The 18,837-nt window shown below is 43.0% G+C and overlaps 1 protein-coding gene across 1 annotated transcript in view; it reads right to left on the bottom strand.

The window, feature by feature from the left end:
* Positions 1 to 16,369, bottom strand: part of LOC117442499 (SH3 domain and tetratricopeptide repeat-containing protein 1) — a 25,475-nt gene extending 9,106 nt beyond the window's left edge. Inside the window, exons 1-13 of the mRNA XM_034078503.2 lie at positions 16,168 to 16,369; positions 15,343 to 15,414; positions 10,056 to 10,186; positions 9,456 to 9,561; positions 9,103 to 9,243; positions 8,363 to 8,561; positions 8,194 to 8,269; position 6,214; positions 5,299 to 5,494; positions 5,079 to 5,209; positions 2,240 to 2,281; positions 805 to 2,151; positions 65 to 205 (exon numbers count right to left, since the gene is read on the bottom strand). Of these exons, the coding sequence (XP_033934394.1) occupies positions 65 to 205; positions 805 to 2,151; positions 2,240 to 2,281; positions 5,079 to 5,209; positions 5,299 to 5,494; position 6,214; positions 8,194 to 8,269; positions 8,363 to 8,561; positions 9,103 to 9,243; positions 9,456 to 9,561; positions 10,056 to 10,186; positions 15,343 to 15,414; positions 16,168 to 16,267 (2,683 nt within the window). The 5' untranslated portion in view covers positions 16,268 to 16,369. The remainder of the gene's footprint in view (positions 1 to 64; positions 206 to 804; positions 2,152 to 2,239; positions 2,282 to 5,078; positions 5,210 to 5,298; positions 5,495 to 6,213; positions 6,215 to 8,193; positions 8,270 to 8,362; positions 8,562 to 9,102; positions 9,244 to 9,455; positions 9,562 to 10,055; positions 10,187 to 15,342; positions 15,415 to 16,167) is intronic.
* Between the last annotated feature and the right edge of the window lie 2,468 nt (positions 16,370 to 18,837).

Below are 18,837 nucleotides of genomic sequence, written 5' to 3'. Positions count from 1 at the left end.
AAGAACAACAGTCACCCACAGAACCAGAGTCCATTCATGTGTCTGCAAGTCTATTCTATCTTACCTAGGTTAGCCTGAGCTACAGCCCAGTTTGGCATGTCCTCATACTCTTGGCAGATGTCCACAGCAGCCTGATAGCTCTCTGCTGCCCTCCGGAGGTCACCCATGTATCGAAGTGCAACACCACGCATGTTGAGGACCACACCTGTATGTTAAATTAGAGACATTTACTTCAGCGGTTTGGAAATAGCCTGTTTTCAAATCGGGTTTTTGCCTTGCCTTCACACTGATTATGGTTTTTTAATGAAGACACATCTTTAAAAAGTCTGCGCATTTCTTCAGTTCAAACCTATACTGTGACTGCTTGAGTAAAGAGCAGCACATGATGGCATTTAAATATTGGAGTTAAACGATTCCTTTGGTTGGATGTTTAACCAGGAAGTGCTTTTGCAAAATCTAAATCACTGTTAAGTAATAACTTTTCTAAGGATCCAATATCTTTCTGTGGACTAAATAGGGAAAAGGACATCAGGAAACACGGTCGACTTTTAGCCTCGGAGATAGTGCTAGAATACCAGGGCAATCATTCATAGAAAGCAATGATTAAAATGGTCATTACTCTTAAGACTAGCTTAGTCTGTTAGCAAGGCACTAGATTGCTGGTTTCAGTGAACAATGACAGTTACAAAGGTGTATTTGACTGTAGTTCAAAATTGTAAGTTGCTCCTTAGATACTAGAAACATTTACTTGCCCCTCTCAATCCCTCTGACTGTTATTTTGAACACATAAAGACGTCCACAGACCTTCCTGAGGGGTCGTGCAGTGTTCTGGCATGGAAGCTAGGACCAGATCCAGGACATCCAAAGCAACATCTGGCTGATGATTGTCAATGTGAAGCCATGCCAGCCAGGTGAGGGCGCTGTTTCTCTCTGGGACGGAGATGCAGAGTGAGCGTCCGGTGTTGTTGATCAGAGTATGCATGCGGCAGATGGCCTGTCCAACCATTGAGTTCTTGCAGAACAGTTGGCTGAGACAAACAGCAATCCGATGACCCAGAACATGGTATCGATCACTTCCTTCTCCTTGGATAGAAGAAAGGGCCTGGTGTAAATATGGAGCCACTTCAGGCGGGACAGGCGCTTCCTGTTCTGTGAACGCATACAGTCTGTTGACATTGTGCATAGCTAGCGCCATGCTGCTGAGACAGTCTGTCAGTGTGGCACAGGGCTGCAGAGAGGCTCTCCTGGCTGAACTCACACTGAGGTGGGGGAGCTGGAGTTCACTGTACATCCTTCCCAGTGTGAGGTACTCCTGGCTGGGAGAGGTCCCCCAAGTCCTTTGAGCTTCACCAGAAAGAACAAGTAGTCTTTCGAGATAAGGAACAACTCGCAATCCTTCAGCATGAGTCAAGTGGTGCTTCGCCAATTGGTAACAAGCCCGGGCCTCCGCCATTTGGTTGTGAGATAGAACAGCTTTCTTGAGGATGTATTTAAGAGCGGAGTTGTCTTCTAAACACGCCAGGCAGTCTGGGATTCCAAATAGCAAGGCAGCGAGTCGTTCGGCCAGAGCAAAGAAACTCTCAGTATTTTTCTGCAGGAGGTAAATGGGAACCAGTCTGGAGTAGATGCTGGCCAACAACCTGAGGTCCGTGAAGCCCTCTCGTGGCACGCTGAGGGCTTCCTCCATGTACACCCGGGCCTGGCTGAACTTCAACCTCCCAGCACAAAGCTTACCCAACAGAAAACACAACCGAGTATGCGGCCAATAGAGTCGCTTCTTCCTGGCTGTTTCCCTAGCAACACCCAGGAAGGCAATCAACTCATCCTCGTCAGAGTGACCGGTGAAGATGGAGGAGGCGAGGAGTTCTGAACCCAGTCCATACAGGACGCCAAACTCTGCTCTGTAGTCTCGTCCCTCCAGGAAAGAGAGGAGGGGGATGAAGTTCTCGGTATTGGTGTTTCCTTCGACCACTGGGTGGACCGTGAAGCACGGAGGGATGGGGTTCTTTGATTCTGTTGCAAGGCGCGGTTCCTTTAGAGTCCCGTTAACGCTCACTACGGGATCTGGTGAGGAGTGCTTTCCCTGATCAAGTATCCTCTGAATATTTCTCTTAAGGTCAGTCTGAGCATCAACTTTGCTTGAAGTGCCGACTGCAAAATGAAAATCAGAAATAGAGAATATGTAATACATAAAGACTTTTAGATATATTAACGTCACTTTTACTGTAGATGTCAATACATACGTGATTTTGTTTCTCAGAGTCTTGGCAACTCATCGTATCTGGGATTGAACAAAACAAAGTACAAAAAGAGAATGAGGAAACCCAGTGGAACCTCAACAACTGTCTATCTGGACATGGTTTGAGTCCGATTGAATCCTATTAATATTTGACAACTCCTTAAAGAGCCTGTGACACGGTTTTCCCCCATCATCCAAACCCGTCAATTTGAGTAAATATTGTCCCCTTGAAACCGTTACTGAACTGATTTTGGATATTTGTACTTTGATAACCATTAATCCTTCAATGTCGACCATTTTCTGGATCTTCTCTGGATTCTTCAAGTCCCGCCAAATGATGGGTGACGTCATTGCGGGCACAGCGCTCCAGCTGCACCGTTCAGGATCCCAGCTTCTGCATGTAAACCTTTATATATATATATATACAGTCAGATGTAAACGCACGACGGCGCACACAGCAGCAAGCTCAGACAGCGATGACAGGTTAATGTTGAACGTGTCTGAGAGCTCATATGAGGCTGAAGGATCGGTTTATGTTGTATCTGTTAGAAGTTAGGAATGAGGTGCGTCAATATGGGCGATCATATGGTCATGTAGCCAGTGGTGGAATGGGACTACAAATCATCCCGGGACTCTCGACCGGCCCACTTCGGTACCCGCTAGTAAATTGTCAACGGGGGGAGTGGGGGATGTCAGGGGCGGCGGGTGCTGTAGATAGTAAATGTAAATATGTAAATATTTGTGTCACTGCATCCTGGTAAAATACAAATATAATGTATAATGTCTGTGTCTTTGACATTAGCGCTGCTCGCCACCTGTGCCCTGTACTACGAAGCCAGTTCAACAGACCCTGGATATGTTTGAGTAACAAACAAACTAACAACAACAAACTAACAACGAGATCTCGCTAAGCGGTCCTACGACGCTGGTTATCAACTCGGTAAATCAAGCCAGGGTTTCTCTCTCCAGCTGAGAGCGCGTTCACGTCTAAGACACGAGTGGATCTGACTTTAAATTACATTTGTCTCGAGTGTTTCGTCAACATAATGTGTTAAATAATACTTCTGCATCCAGTCTGTGACACTGTGAGTGTTGCACGGCCAGATGAGGCTGGAGAAGCTGACTCAGATCAGGAAATATGATATATTATGATATTATATGATCGATGATCTGATTGATGATGTAATATGAATGATAAGTGCGACACGTCGGCGTCTTCTCTGCATACGGCAGTTTAAACTGTATTTCCTTTATCCTGTAATATGACTTGAGAGATTTAAACTCCGCACACTGAGTGGATCTCTTTTCTATAGACGCCGGAGGCGGGCAGCGTCAGGTAAAAGAAGCTTATGTAGCCTTCTCAAACCTGAGCCTCACGCGCCGCCTATGGGGGATGTGCTAGTTACTTATCCGACCGGCCCACTTCGGTACCGGCCCATCGGGATTCGTCCCGATGGCCAGTCCGCCACTGCACCCCAGCCCCACGTAAACTGTCAACGGGGGGAGCCCTCGCTGCGGGGAAACGGTGGACCTAGTGTCCCCGATCGGAGTGGAATAATAATAATAATCCGTGCATTTTATCCATTAATTTCCCAACATTGTGGTAAAAAAAACACATGTTTAATCCACGTTGGTGTACTACTACAACTACAAAAAGCATCGGTTTGTTTTCTCATCAGTAAATGCAGACCGGCTCAAACAAACGATTTTTAATCATCATCCTCACTCATCATTTAATGTATCATATGTTCGCCGAATTGACATGAAAGCACTAATAAATGTAGTTTCATCCACTTGAGTTTACAACCACAAAAATAATCGATTTGTTTTTATATCACATCCGACGGGAGGAAATTCAGCAGCTCTCACTCCCGATTTTTAATCCTAATGTAATCATCATCTTCACCACGATCATTTATGTTTATGTCGCCAAATTGACATGAAAGCACTGACGAATATGAATATACTGCAGTCAACTTCTTCTTCTTCTTTCGTATAACGTTATATGTCCAACTCGGTGTCGTGTAGCCATGCCCGCATCTCTGGTCCTAGGTCGAAGAGGCTGGCTTCCGAGGGTGGTCCATATAAGGGTCAGATGGTGATTATATGGACAGCGGTCTGCTCAGGGTCACCGCACTCGCATGCCGCACTGTCCGCCAAGCCCCACGTCTTCATCGAGGTTTTAAAGCGACCGACCCCAGTTCGTAGACGGTTTAGAGTGGTCCACTGCCGGCGCGGTAGGTCGTCTCCTCCAATGGTGCCATCTCCTGGGTCCCAGATGTAACGGTGGATTTGGGAGGGCCCGGCTGACACCCACTCCTGCTTCCAAGCTGCTTCATTAAAACGTTATTAACGTGCCTAAACTCAGTAATTCACCATTTCTACGCATGACACAACACACTTTGTCCGTGTTTGGCTCTCGAAGCGTTCCCGCATTGACGTCACTTCCGGCTTCCCCCAAAACTTCAAAATGAGTCGAAGGAATTTCCCACGATGTTCGAAATTATTGATATTTAACGGAACGGTATCGCTTTTTCTTTTTTAAGCTGACGGTTCGAGATTACTAGTAGCCCAATATTTCATTGCACAACAGTTGTTGGGATGCTGTCACAGGCTCTTTAAGGTTTTGTTCAGTATTACCAACATTTTTCAATGAACCTTATCAACCACTTTCTGACTGATTGCCATGACGTTTGACACAAACATGTATGTCATCCACATGATGAAAGCCTTCTGGCTAACTGGTGTTTGTTTTTCTATAGGCAATGACAACATTATTACTTTGCTTGGAATACTTGTTGGGTTTTTGACCTGTGAGTTTGCAGCGTTTTTGTCTCACCAAGTTTGTATTTCTGACCGGTATCATATTGGGATTTCTTCTGCAGTAACGCAGTTGTTTCCTCTAAGACTTTGTCCTCTTGCACACTGAAGAGTGTTCTTTCCTCTCCATCCAAAAAAATATCTTCTGACCTGGAAAGGTGACCACGTAAGAACAAGATATTATACTCTGTTGCAAATCAATTTAACAACAGCTAACTCTGTGATACTGGTAAACTCACTGGGTGATGTCAGTGGAGGGTTCCACCAGGCTTGTCTTCACCAGACCCACTTCTCCTGTGGCCTCCTTCCTCCCTGTGAACCACTCAAAACAAGACACCAGAAGTCCCACGATGATGATGCGATCACCAGGGGCCACGCTCATCTCATCTGGGCCCCCAGCATCGTACTCCATTGTGGCAAGACAGGTTCCTCTGGCTGAACAAAAGAGATTGGATACATTGCCACTGTACTTAGTATTCAGAAGAGCTCACTGAAAAAACTGAACCGTATTAGGTTAGTTCAAAGCAATAATATTAAGTTTAAATAAAAGAATATTAGGTTCAACTTATTAGGCTCGTTCACACCGGAGTACTTTTCCCCGTACTTTTCCCATTTAGTTCCGTTAGTACCCCTTATGTCGCGTTCACACAAAAAAGAGTACTTAGTGCCGGGAACTTTTATCCCCATTTTTAGTGCCTGCTAGAGAGGTGGTACCAAAAAAGTACCAATTTCTATTGGCTGGGCGAATTGCAAACCACGCCCCTGAAACGTTTTTTGAAGCCGCCATTGTAATTGCTGGCATTAGCATTAGCATTAGCCCCGCGCACCAACGGAAAGAGAATAACTTATGGCAACACAAATCATGGGAGCGGTGGAGATGAGGAGGTGTCGGCGTTCTGGCGATTTACTCGGAAGTAACTTCCGGCCGGGGACTTTGGGTGGCAGTATACGAGAGTATAATAAGACGAAGTGACGTCAGCGGCTCATTTGCGTAATCTTCCCTCAGGGAAAAGTACTCCGGTTTGAACACGATTGGTACTTAGTGCCCTGGGGTACTTAGTGCCGGGGCACTAAGTACGGCATTGGAACTGGTTTTCAATAACAAATTAAAGTCTCCCAGTCCGTGACTTTCCTGAAAGTGTGTTATGTAGCACCCTCTGTTGTTAACAATTGTCAATATGAAGTCAGATTGAAAAATCGCCAACAAAATTGCCATTTATACACTATATCCGCCAGCGGGTAATATTTACCTCATAGAAATGCAGCGTAAACATGACGTGTTGCTATAGTAACGCCTTTTGTCTGATAGTTATAGATAGTGTAACATCTTGGAGAATACAAGAATCTTGGATGACTGAGCTCACGTTGAGGACGTAATGGATGTGTGCAGGTTACGTGACGTGAATAAAGATGGACACTGGGAATGAGAGAAGTAGTCCGCGTCATCTGTTTATGTAGACAATTATATGTCATAGAACAGAACATTACAGATAGATGATAGATAGTTATAGATTTGGACCTAAACAAAACACAAGACTAACACCAAGCGTTTAAATCAGCACTCTTAGCGATATTTATACTTCATGTTATCTGCACAAACTATATCATATGAAAAGCTGAGAGTCCACAGATTCTATGGTATACGTTTCATCCCTGTGCGATCAAAACTCACTGTTCTGTATGATAAATAAAAGAACATTGTACCTTGGAAATCAATAGCGGGTACATTTTACCCGTTGGCGGTTTTAGGTATACAGCGACCTCTGGCGGTTCTAGTGTTAAAGGACTTGAAGTGTCAGTTGATGTGTGTGCAGGTAAAGTGGTTGAGGTATAAAGCGGTTTTAGGTATACAGCGACCTCTGGCGGTTCTAGTGTTAAAGGACTTGAAGTGTCAGTTGATGTGTGTGCAGGTAAAGTGGTTGAGATGTCAGTTGGACAGTCGTTACAGAGGGAGGATTTCCTCTCAGTTGAAGTGTTGAAGTCCCAATGTGAAAAGCAGTTTAAATCTCAGTTGTGGAGAGAGGGGGAAAAGGCAAACATTTTCAAAGAAATACTAAAGAGATTAAAGTTTAAAGTAAAGAAGAGGCCTCTTGAAATGATACTAGTGTTAGAAATTGAAACGCGTTTAAAAGATTCAGGCAATATGTAAGTATGGCTGGCAGGTACAAACGTGCAACAGCGGCCCAAAACTCTCCCTTTAGGAGAAACTCGCTGCAGCTTCAGAAACAATGCAAATATGAAAATCCAAATGTGCCAAAAGATAGAATATCTTCACCAACTTGACAAACATGCACATGGTTTACTTAAAATGTGGCATTAGGCGCGTTCACACCGCAGTACTTTTCCCACTTTAGTTCCAAAATGTTGCGTTCACACCAAAAAAATCCGGAACCAAATGAGTTCATCAGAACCTTTTTACCCCCTTTCCCGTCCTGCTAGAGAGCCGGACCTTCGTGGGAGAAAAAGGTTCCTGTGTCTGATTGGCTGGCGGATTGCAAACCACGCCCCGTCAAACTCCCAAAAAGTTTTGTGAAGCCGCCATTTTATTATCCTCGCATTAGCACTATTAGCATTAGCACTATTAGCATTAGCACTATTAGCATTAGCACTATTAGCATTAGCACTATTAGCATTAGCCCAGCGCAGAAACGCATAGAGACTAACTTATGGCAACACAAAATAAAACATGGGAGCGGTGGAGATGAGGAGGTGTCGGCGTTCTGGAGATTTACTCGGAAGGCTGAAGTGGTTTGCGGCCTGCCAGTAAACTCAAAGCGGAAGAAGAAGAAGTGACGTCAGCGGCTTCATTTGCCTAATCCACCCCCAGGGACTTACTCCGGTTATTTAGTCCATGAGAACTAAAGAGTTCTGATGAACTAAGTTCTGATGAACCTTTGTGGGAAAAGTACTGCGGTGTGAAAGCACCTATTAATGAAGCACTTGCAAATACAAAATGCTGCATTCCAAATAAACCTGCAATAAAGAGAAAGGTTTTATACTTGCATTGTTTCTGAAGCTCTAGTGTTTGGGCTGTTGTCGCTCCTTTGCCCAAGTCAGCTCCCGTATGTAATCACATTGAGCCCTCAATAGAAAGGTGTGTTCATAATTCAAACAGATTCTTTCTCTTATCTTACCAACTGCAGAGGGAAGTCACAGGAGGGTTTCCCATCACCAACTAAAATGCCCTCTGCACAGGATTTGAGAAACCACCTGTGGACAGACCGTATCATGTGAGAACTTGAAACGTGACTGTCAGTGAGACATACTTGGATGAGACCGTATTGAGCCCATCATGTGACTCACTGATAGAAAGGGACGACGGGCTTCACAGCAGGTCTGGGAGCAGTGCCTCGGCCTCCATCAGCCAGGCAGAGCATGGTCCACCCTGAGCCCAGGAAGGGGGGCTCGAACTGGGCTATGTCCCCCTGCTCCAGGTACAGGTCCCCTCCAGAGGTGGAGCTGTCGAACATCTGGTTGGTGCTACAGCTAGCAAAGAAAGACCCTAAAGATAGCCGTGTGAACTGTCAGCATGTCATATATTTCTTTATTTAAAATGGTCAGTTGCATGTGATTTGTTTAAAAGATCATTATTGGTTCATATCAGTGTTTTTCAAGTGACTTAATGACACGTTTTCATTTTGTATTGCTGTTGACTATCACTCCGATCTTTGTCCAGGACCCAGTTCTGCCTTTTTCATCTTCAAATATGTATCCATCGCTGTTTGTCTCCATCGACATCACCTAATTCTACTGTCTTAAATGAACATCGTTATCGCGCTACCTACTGCCACCCACTGGCATGGAAGAGTATTTCATTAGCCAGCCACTACATTGAAGGCACAGACGCTTAACAAACTATCTGCAGTAACTTCATAATATTTTTGGGGACCGATTAAGTGCGATTTGTTAATTTCCCACGGCACACTGGTGTTGAACACAGTGGTTCAACATCACTGGTTTAATTACAGCTCTTGGGTTTATAATGTTTCCACTTTCCCACCTTTTAGAGGCCACTATTAGCTATTGTTAGTGCTGTCCCCCACCTTCCTGCATGAGGATGCCTTTGTAGATCAGGCTGAGGGTCTCCTCCTGAATGGAGACCTGGATCCTGATGTCCTCCTTCAGAGAACTGAGACAAAACCTCTGGTCTAACAGCAGACCCTCCATGCAGCGCCCCAGGAGACCTGCAGCACAGGAGGAAGAAGCGATGCTCTGAACAGACCTATTCTTTAACACACGTTCTGAACTATGACCACTGGCATTATGTCTGCTAGCAGCAGCAATAGCGGTATTAGCATTATCATTACTACCCAGTACTCCATACAGTAGGTCAGAAATATGAAAAGTACAATTACATTTTTCTCTTTTGGACTTTAGCCTTATTTTAAATACCTACCGATAGTGTAATATGTGGTGAACTTCCATATTTCTTCAAATGTTTTGAATGTGACAAACATTATATTTTCTTCACTGTTGATGGAGATCAGATGAGTAGACAGCTCCTGTAGACAGAGAGAGAAACTAAATGTAGTATCATTTAGCTGTAATAAAGAAAAAAAATGTATTATTAAGGAGTGGCTTAAGAAGTTTCTTTGGATATTCAGATATTTAGAGTCAACCACAACCAATATGAAATTAACTTAGAACTAGTGATCTGCAAGGATCAGTCGCATCAATGTAATCACTAACTATTTTGAACATTTAGATTTCCTTTCGTTTCTGTTTTATAACTTATTCTTAGGGTTTCGAATATATATTGTTTATGTTTAAGCTACCATTTTAACACTTGAAGCAGTCCTGCAAACCAAGCAGACAGACAGCCTTTACAAACCCAGTCATTCATAGCTTGTGAGAAACTGGACTCTTGTACAGCGTAAAATGCCAGGAGTGTGTGTGTGTGTGTGTGTGTGTGTGTGTGTGTGTGTGTGTGTGGTGTGTGTGTGTGTGTGTGTGTGTGTGTGTGTGTGTGTGTGTGTGTGTGTGTGTGTGTGTGTACCATGAACAGAGCGTTGACCTCGGTGCTGTCAGCTTGCAGAATGCGCAGTTTCCCTCTCAGCATTTCCTGTGTCTGCTCGTCTGCAGGAAGACTCTCGGGACCCCCGACCACATCCAGCAGCACGGGCAGAGCTACACACACACACACACACACACACACACACACACACACACACACACACACACACACACACACACACACACACACACACACACACACACACACACACACACACACACACACACACACACACACACACAGAGAGACAGAGACACAGACAGACAGACAGACACACACACACACACACACACACACACACACACACACACACACACACACACACACACACACACACACACACACACACACACACACACACACACACACACACACACACAGACACACAGACACACAGACACAAACATGAATGAAGGTTCACTCTCACTACACATCCTGCTCTCAGATCTTATTAACCACATGAATGTAACCCTTAAACATCAAAATGTGTATATCAGTCACAGCTGCTGAGCTGAATGTAAATGAACATTATCCACCCGATGTGAGTGCATTACAAAACCACATATTTCATTAAAATGCTTATAAACGTCATGTTTGAGGTACTGTCCATAACGGTGTCACTTGCAACCAGTGTTGTAAAGTACATTTACTCTTTGCTAAAAAAATATAGGTACTTGTACTTAACTTTTTCCACATTATGCTACTTTATACTTTTAAATCCACTACATTTATTTTTCATATTAAGTTACTAGTTACTTTGCAGATTTAGGTTATTAATATCAAATATAAATCAACTAATACATGATCAAATAGTATTATTGGTTAAGCTACCCAGCAGTATAAAGTCATTCAAATAAACCCCCATTTTACCAAGAGCAACATTGAAGGGATGAACACATTAACGCATCAATTATTGTATTACAATCATTTCAATATGTGTTGCCTAAATGGGCCATTCTGCAAAACAAGTATACTTTTGGTACTTAACGTGTTTTTTGATGCGTATACTTTTTCAAATTTGACTTAAGTACACTTGTGAATGGCGGACATTGACTTGCACCTGAACCCTGAATGACTGGACTCCCCTCTGCTCAGTGTTGCATGAGAGATGTCACACAGCATGTAAAGCTGTCTCAGTTATAGGTGCCATAAGGAGACCAGGAAGTGTATTATAGCCCATTTTAAATGTAACTTTAATTACTTAGCTACTCAGTAAAGCTGCATAAAAAAGGTCAACTGCAGTATTTTTGAGTATTTTAATGACATCACATGCAGTTAGATGAAACTACCTCTCTTGTTGATGTTTGCTAAAAAGAACAAACATGAATGACCTGAGGCGTTCGCTGCAGTTGTAAACACACCTATATACACCTTATAATGATGTATTTCAAATACAAATAATAATTGGTTGATAAAAGTGGTTCAAGAAAAGTAGGTTTATGTGTTTGAGCTCATCTTGTGACTTCAGCAGACGATGAGCACCTGACAGATGAATCAGTGACTCCAGAGGAACTCAGGTTCAAGGTATAAAACACTTCAAATTCTCCCTCATGACTTTTACTCATGTCATGTGATTTCTCGTGACTCGTCCAGGTGGAGAGATTTATTTCTTTACTCGTGAAATATCCTCTCCAACAAAACTGCAAGGGGTGACAAGCAGGACTTCAGTGCCCCCTTTGTTGCTTTGGGAAATAATATGAAATATGTGATTATAACATTAAGAGACTACACAGCCACTGTGAGGCTGTATAGGCCCAGCTGCAGTGGTGGAAGAAGTACTCAGGTAAAAGAGTACAAATACTCTGTTAAAGGTCAAAGTTACTTAAGTCGTAAATCTAAATGTATGCATTATCTAAAGCGAATAGTTTCGAAAAACTATTCCACTGGTTTATAATTAGTAATAGATTAATGTGTCTATCATTTTGCAGCTGTTGGATGACATAACATTAATATATGTTATACGGCAAGGTATTTACATCCATAAAAGTACATTATAGTGTGTTAGTTGATTTAATGTGTCTATTAATAATAACATCTAGCAAAGGTTACTAGTAACTTATGTTGTCAATGTCAAATGAATGTAGCGAGCAAAAAGTCGAATATTTGCTGCTAAAATGTTGTAGAGTATAAATTGGCATACAATGAAAATACTCAAGTAAAGTACATGTTCCTCAAAATGTACTTAAGTACAGCACTTGAGTAAATATACTTAATTACTTTCCACCACTGCACAGCGGTGCTAACGATGAATCTTCCACGCAAACCAAAGTTAGCCATGGAGTGCCACAGGGCTCAGTGCTCGGACCTATTTTGTTCACATTATATATGCTTCCGTTAGGCAATATTATAAGGAATCATTCTGTAAACTTTCATTGTTATGCGGATGATACTCAACTATATTTATCAATCAAGCCTGATGAAATTAATCATCTAAATAAAATTCAAGACTGCCTTAAGGACTTAAAAACGTGGATGACCTTAAACGTTTTGATGTTAAACACGACCAAAACTGAAGTTATTGTACTTGGCCCGAAGAATCTACGAAACAAATGATCTAAAGATATACTAACTATGGATGGCATTAATTTGGCCTCCAGTGAGACTGTAAGGAATCTTGGTGTTATATTTGATCAGGATTTATCCTTTAACGCCCACATAAAATCAATTTCAAGGACCGCCTACTTCCATCTACGTAACATTGCAAAAATCAGGCATATTTTGCCTCAAAACGATGCAGAGAAACTAGTCCATGCATTTGTTACTTCTAGGCTGGATTATTGTAACTCTTTATTATCAGGGAGTACCAAGAAGTCAGTCAAGTCGCTTCAGCTGATTCAAAATGCTGCGGCTCGTGTACTAACCAGAGTTAGGAAAAGGGACCACATTACTCCTGTTCTGGCTGCCTTACACTGGCTCCCTATAGAACACAGGATAGAATTTAAAAATTCTTCTTCCCGCCTACAAAGCCCTTAATGGGCAGGCGCCATCTTACCTTAAATAACTCATTATACCCTACTGTCCTACTAGCGCATTTGCGTTCCAAGAATGCAGGGTTGTTGGTTGTTCCTAGAGTCTCTAAAAGTACAATGGGAGCCAGAGCCTTTCTTATCAAGCTCCACATTTGTGGAATCAGCTTCCAGTTTGTGTTCGGGCGGCAGACAGCCTATCCGTTTTTAAGAGTGCGCTTAAGACCTTCCTTTTTGATAAAGCTTATAGTTAGGGCTGATTAGATTCAGCCCCTAGTTTTGCTGATATAGGCTTAGTTTGTCGGGGGACATCTTACTTCTTCCTTCTCTCTGTCTGTACCTGTGTCCTCTCATGTTCCCATTAACCCAGCTTCCCCAAATCTCTTTCTTTTTGGTGTCTATATACGCCCGGGATCCGGAGTCATGGATGATCCTGCGGTCCTGGGGCGGTGGTGGTGAAGTCGATAGGGACTTGGCTTGGGAACTGGAAGGTCACCAGTTCAAGTCCCGGCAAGACCAAGTGCTACCGAGGTGTCCCTGAGCAAGGCACCGTTCCCCACACTGCTCCCCGGGCGCCGTTCAAAATGGCAGCACACTGCTCCTAACACTAGGATGGGTCAAATGCAGAGAAATAATTTCCCCACGAGGGATTAATAAAAGTCCATCTTATCCTGTGTCCTGGATCGCGAGCCCTGGATCTTGAGTCGTGGCTGTGGTCCTGGATCATAGGTCCTGGATGGATATCCTCGTGGATTCATCTTCCTATTATACACAGATGCATTTCCAAACATTTGGACTACCTATGTTGCAAATGTATTATCTTTTCAATTTACACACGGCATCTATTGCACGTCTGTCCGTCCTGGGAGAGGGATCCCTCCTCTGTTGCTCTCCCTGAGGTTTCTCCCATGTTCCCTTTAAACTGTGTGTTTTCTCCAGAAGTGTTTCCTTGTACGATGTGAGGGTCTAAGGACAGAGGGTCTGAGGACAGAGGGTCTAAGGACAGAGGGTGTCGTATTGTCATACTGATATTCTGTACACACTGTGAAGAGCACTGAGACAAATGTAACATTTGTGATATTGGGCTAAATGCTAACTGAAGCATGATACCATACTAACATGCTAACAATGCTTTCATGGCGCTATTAAGCAGGTATGACGTTTACCATCCTAGCTTAGCACATTAGCATGCTAACAATGCTTTCATGGCGCTATTAAGCAGGTATGACGTTTACCATCCTAGCTTAGTACATTAGCATGCTAACAATGCTTTCATGGCGCTATTAAGCAGGTATGACGTTTACCATCCTAGCTTAGCACATTAGCATGCTAACGATGCTTTCATGGCGCTATTAAGCAGGTATGACGTTTACCATCCTAGCTTAGCACATTAGCATGCTAACAATGCTTTCATGGCACTATTAAGCAGGTATGACGTTTACCATCCTAGCTTAGCACATTAGCATACTAACATGTGTTTATCAGTGTATAACACAAAGCAGCCTACAGCTGAGACTGATGGCAATGGCATCAGTTTACGGAAGTGTAAGGTCCTCTCAGGTTAACTTTGTTTTAGCAATTTTGTAATTCCTTTCTTATATCGTTATGCCTCTTCTCGTTCCAGAGTCACCACTCTGGATTGTTCCTCACCTGTGTATCATCTCAGTTATTCTCCATGTGCCCCTGTGTGTCTGGTGTGTGTCTCCACTCCCCTCGGTATCAGTTCCTCTTTGTACCTCCGAGTCACGTGTTCCAGCAGTTTCTTTCTCCCAGTGATTAGTGTTTATCGTGTACCTGACCTTACTACGTTTCCTGACCCAGTTTTGCCTACTCCTCGTCTGTTTTGGGTTCCTGTCTTACGTATCAACTGTATCCCGAACTTTGCCAAGTCTGAAAAAAAGACTGTCTTTTCTAAAGCCTGTGTTTCTGAGCCTGCTGTTCAGTCCATTAACTGAGCTCACTCCAACTGTTGCAGAAAGTCATTAGGATTCATCTTCTGTATCAACTTGTATGGCAATATTTTAAAAAGGTGTTATTTTTCTAGATGGAATCAATTGATTAATTATGTGATCTGGTTAGCCACGATTAGCAATGGTCAATATACCCTTAACCATTCGATAGTCACATATGGTAAAGGTTAGGATAGTTGGCTGGATGGTAACCCTTATGTTGCAAAGCTCTAGCACAAACATTGAGATTAGGCATTGACCTCAGAACATCAGAAAAGCTCTCCTAGTCCTGCCAGAGTTTTCAAAGATTTAGAGTAACCATCTAAACACGAGCGGAGTGTTCCAGTCTCTTACCTGTTGGGAAGTTTTCCTCACATATGGAGACAGTTCTCTTCAGACTTGCAGAATCTCTGGAGAATCCACGCACTGTTAGAAACATGAAGAAGTGAACGTGACCAACATGGCAAGAGGCTTACTTTTATTTTAAGCACAGAGCTTGTGGCTGATGGGGTAGGGTCTTCAAGGTGTCACTGTTGATGAGAAAGCAAGTACATCTGGGATGTATGAGTGATTATTAAAATAATATAATTGGTTTCCTTTTGCTTCACTGTACAGATATGTTTGGCAGAGTTTGAATGTCAGTTTAACACCATAGCAGCAGCAATGTTGACATCACAACTTGTTTGGAGCCAGTCGGTTGCACTGTGTGTTATGGGAAACTGGAGTATCCAGTGTGACACTGCGTTATGTCCAGCAATACACATTATAATATTCATAGATTATTGATCTTTTAATAAATTTGAAAGGTTTTAAACATTATAGCTAACCAGACTTTTATTATTTAAATGCTGCTCTTTTAAACTGGAGGGGATCCACAAGGATTAAGGATAAAATAATAACAACCGTAAACATGACCAAATCACATCTACGCCATAGCCTGCTTTAATTATAAATACTATTTGTTATTAGGGTGAATAATCAGGGATAGTTCATGTATTATATTGTCCATTAGCCAATTATAACTGGTACATTATAGATTACTTTTTAAATACACAAAATACTTTTATTTAACTCTTAGATCACAACTTTGTGCAGTTATGCGTTTAAATGAAAATACAAAGTACCTCAAATGTGTAGAGTAATTCATGGCTCCTATATTATAAGTATGAGTACAGATACCTATTCTGCCGTGCCGGAGTGACTTCTCCTCCCGGTGCTGGCCTTCGGTAGAGCTCTTCTTCCGATACCTGCCGGTGTCTTGGTCCGGCCGGGAAGACATGTCCGATACAACCGTCCGGTCCCCGGGGATCAGCGAGCAGCTCTCCGTCACATGCCCTGCACGGAGCGGTCTACTACTCTCCGAATGAGAGGCGGGAGTCAAGCTGACCCATAACATCCGGATGTGTCCTTTCAAAATAAAAGTCCTATTGACAAAACGTTTGACCTCAGCTGACATATAAGCAGAGGTGGTAAGTAACAGAGGTACATGGTGTACTTCTACTCCTCTACAGTTCAGAGGTACATGGTGTACTTCTACTCCTCTACAGTTCAGAGGTACATGGTGTACTTTGACTACAGTTCAGAGGTACATGGTGTACTTCTACTGCACTACAGTTCAGAGGTACATGGTGTACTTCTACTCTCTACAGTTCAGAGGTAAATGGTGTACTTCTATTCCTCTACAGTTCAGAGGTAAATGGTGTACTTCTACTCCTCTACAGTTCAGAGGTACATGGTGTACTTCTATTCCTCTACGGTTCAGAGGTACATGGTGTACTTCTACTCCTCTACGGTTCAGAGGTACATGGTGTACTTCTATTCCTCTACAGTTCAGAGGTACATGGTGTACTTCTACTCCTCTACGGTTCAGAGGTACATGGTGTACTTCTATTCCTCTACAGTTCAGAGGTACATGGTGTACTTCTACTCCACTACAGTTCAGAGGTACATGGTGTACTTCTATTCCTCTACGGTTCAGAGGTACATGGTGTACTTCTACTCCTCTACGGTTCAGAGGTACATGGTGTACTTCTATTCCTCTACAGTTCAGAGGTACATGGTGTACTTCTACTCCTCTACGGTTCAGAGGTACATGGTGTACTTCTATTCCTCTACAGTTCAGAGGTACATGGTGTACTTCTACTCCACTACAGTTCAGAGGTACATGGTGTACTTCTACTCCTCTACAGTTCAGAGGTACATGGTGTATTTCTACTCCTCTACAGTTCAGAGGTACATGGTGTACTTCTACTCCTCTACAGTTCAGAGGTACATGGTGTACTTCTACTCCTCTACAGTTCAGAGGTACATGGTGTACTTCTACTCCTCTACAGTTCAGAGGTACATGGTGTATTTCTACTCCTCTACAGTTCAGAGGTACATGGTGTACTTCTACTCCTCTACAGTTCAGAGGTACATGGTGTACTTCTACTCCTCTACAGTTCAGAGGTACATGGTGTACTTCTACTCCTCTACAGTTCAGAGGTACATGGTGTACCTCTACTCCTCTACAGTTCAGAGGTACATGGTATACTTCTACTCCACTACAGTTCAGAGGTACATGGTGTACTTCTACTCCTCTACAGTTCAGAGGTACATGGTGTATTTCTACTCCTCTACAGTTCAGAGGTACATGGTGTACTTCTACTCCTCTACAGTTCAGAGGTACATGGTGTACTTTGACTACAGTTCAGAGGTACATGGTGTACTTCTACTGCACTACAGTTCAGAGGTGCATGGTGTACTTCTACTCCTCTACAGTTCAGAGGTATATGGTGTACTTCTACTGCTCTACAGTTCAGAGGTACATGGTGTACTTCTACTCCTCTGCAGTTCAGAGGTACATGGTGTACTTCTACTGCTCTACAGTTCAGAGGTACATGGTGTACTTCTACTTCTCTATAGTTCAGAGGTACATGGTGTACTTCTACTCCTCTACAGTTCAGAGGTACATGGTGTACTTTTACTCCTCTACAGTTCAGAGGTACATGGTGTACTTCTACTCCTCTACAGTTCAGAGGTACATGGTGTACTTCTACTCCACTACAGTTCAGAGGTACATGGTGTACTTCTACTCCTCTACAGTTCAGAGGTACATGGTGTATTTCTACTCCTCTACAGTTCAGAGGTACATGGTGTACTTCTACTCCTCTACAGTTCAGAGGTACATGGTGTACTTCTATTCCTCTACGGTTCAGAGGTACATGGTGTACTTCTACTCCTCTACGGTTCAGAGGTACATGGTGTACTTCTATTCCTCTACAGTTCAGAGGTACATGGTGTACTTCTACTCCTCTACGGTTCAGAGGTACATGGTGTACTTCTATTCCTCTACAGTTCAGAGGTACATGGTGTACTTCTACTCCACTACAGTTCAGAGGTACATGGTGTACTTCTACTCCTCTACAGTTCAGAGGTACATGGTGTACTTCTACTCCTCTACAGTTCAGAGGTACATGGTGTACTTCTACTCCTCTACAGTCAGAGGTACATGGTGTACTTCTACTCCTTTACAGTTCAGAGGTACATGGTGTACTTCTACTCCTCTACAGTTCAGAGGTACATGGTGTACTTCTACTCCTCTACAGTTCAGAGGTACATGGTGTATTTATACTCCTCTACAGTTCAGAGGTACATGGTGTATTTCTACTCCTCTACAGTTCAGAGGTTCATGGTGTACTTCTACTCCACTACAGTTCAGAGGTACATGGTGTACTTCTACTCCTCTACAGTTCAGAGATACATGGTGTATTTCTACTCCTCTACAGTTCAGAGGTACATGGTGTATTTCTACTCCTCTACAGTTCAGAGGTTCATGGTGTACTTCTACTACAGTTCAGAGATACATGG

This window comes from Pseudochaenichthys georgianus, unplaced genomic scaffold (assembly GCF_902827115.2).
Source record: "Pseudochaenichthys georgianus unplaced genomic scaffold, fPseGeo1.2 scaffold_438_arrow_ctg1, whole genome shotgun sequence".
NCBI classification, from domain to species: Eukaryota; Metazoa; Chordata; class Actinopteri; order Perciformes; family Channichthyidae; genus Pseudochaenichthys; species Pseudochaenichthys georgianus.
This window is presented reverse-complemented; position numbering and strand designations above follow the sequence as displayed.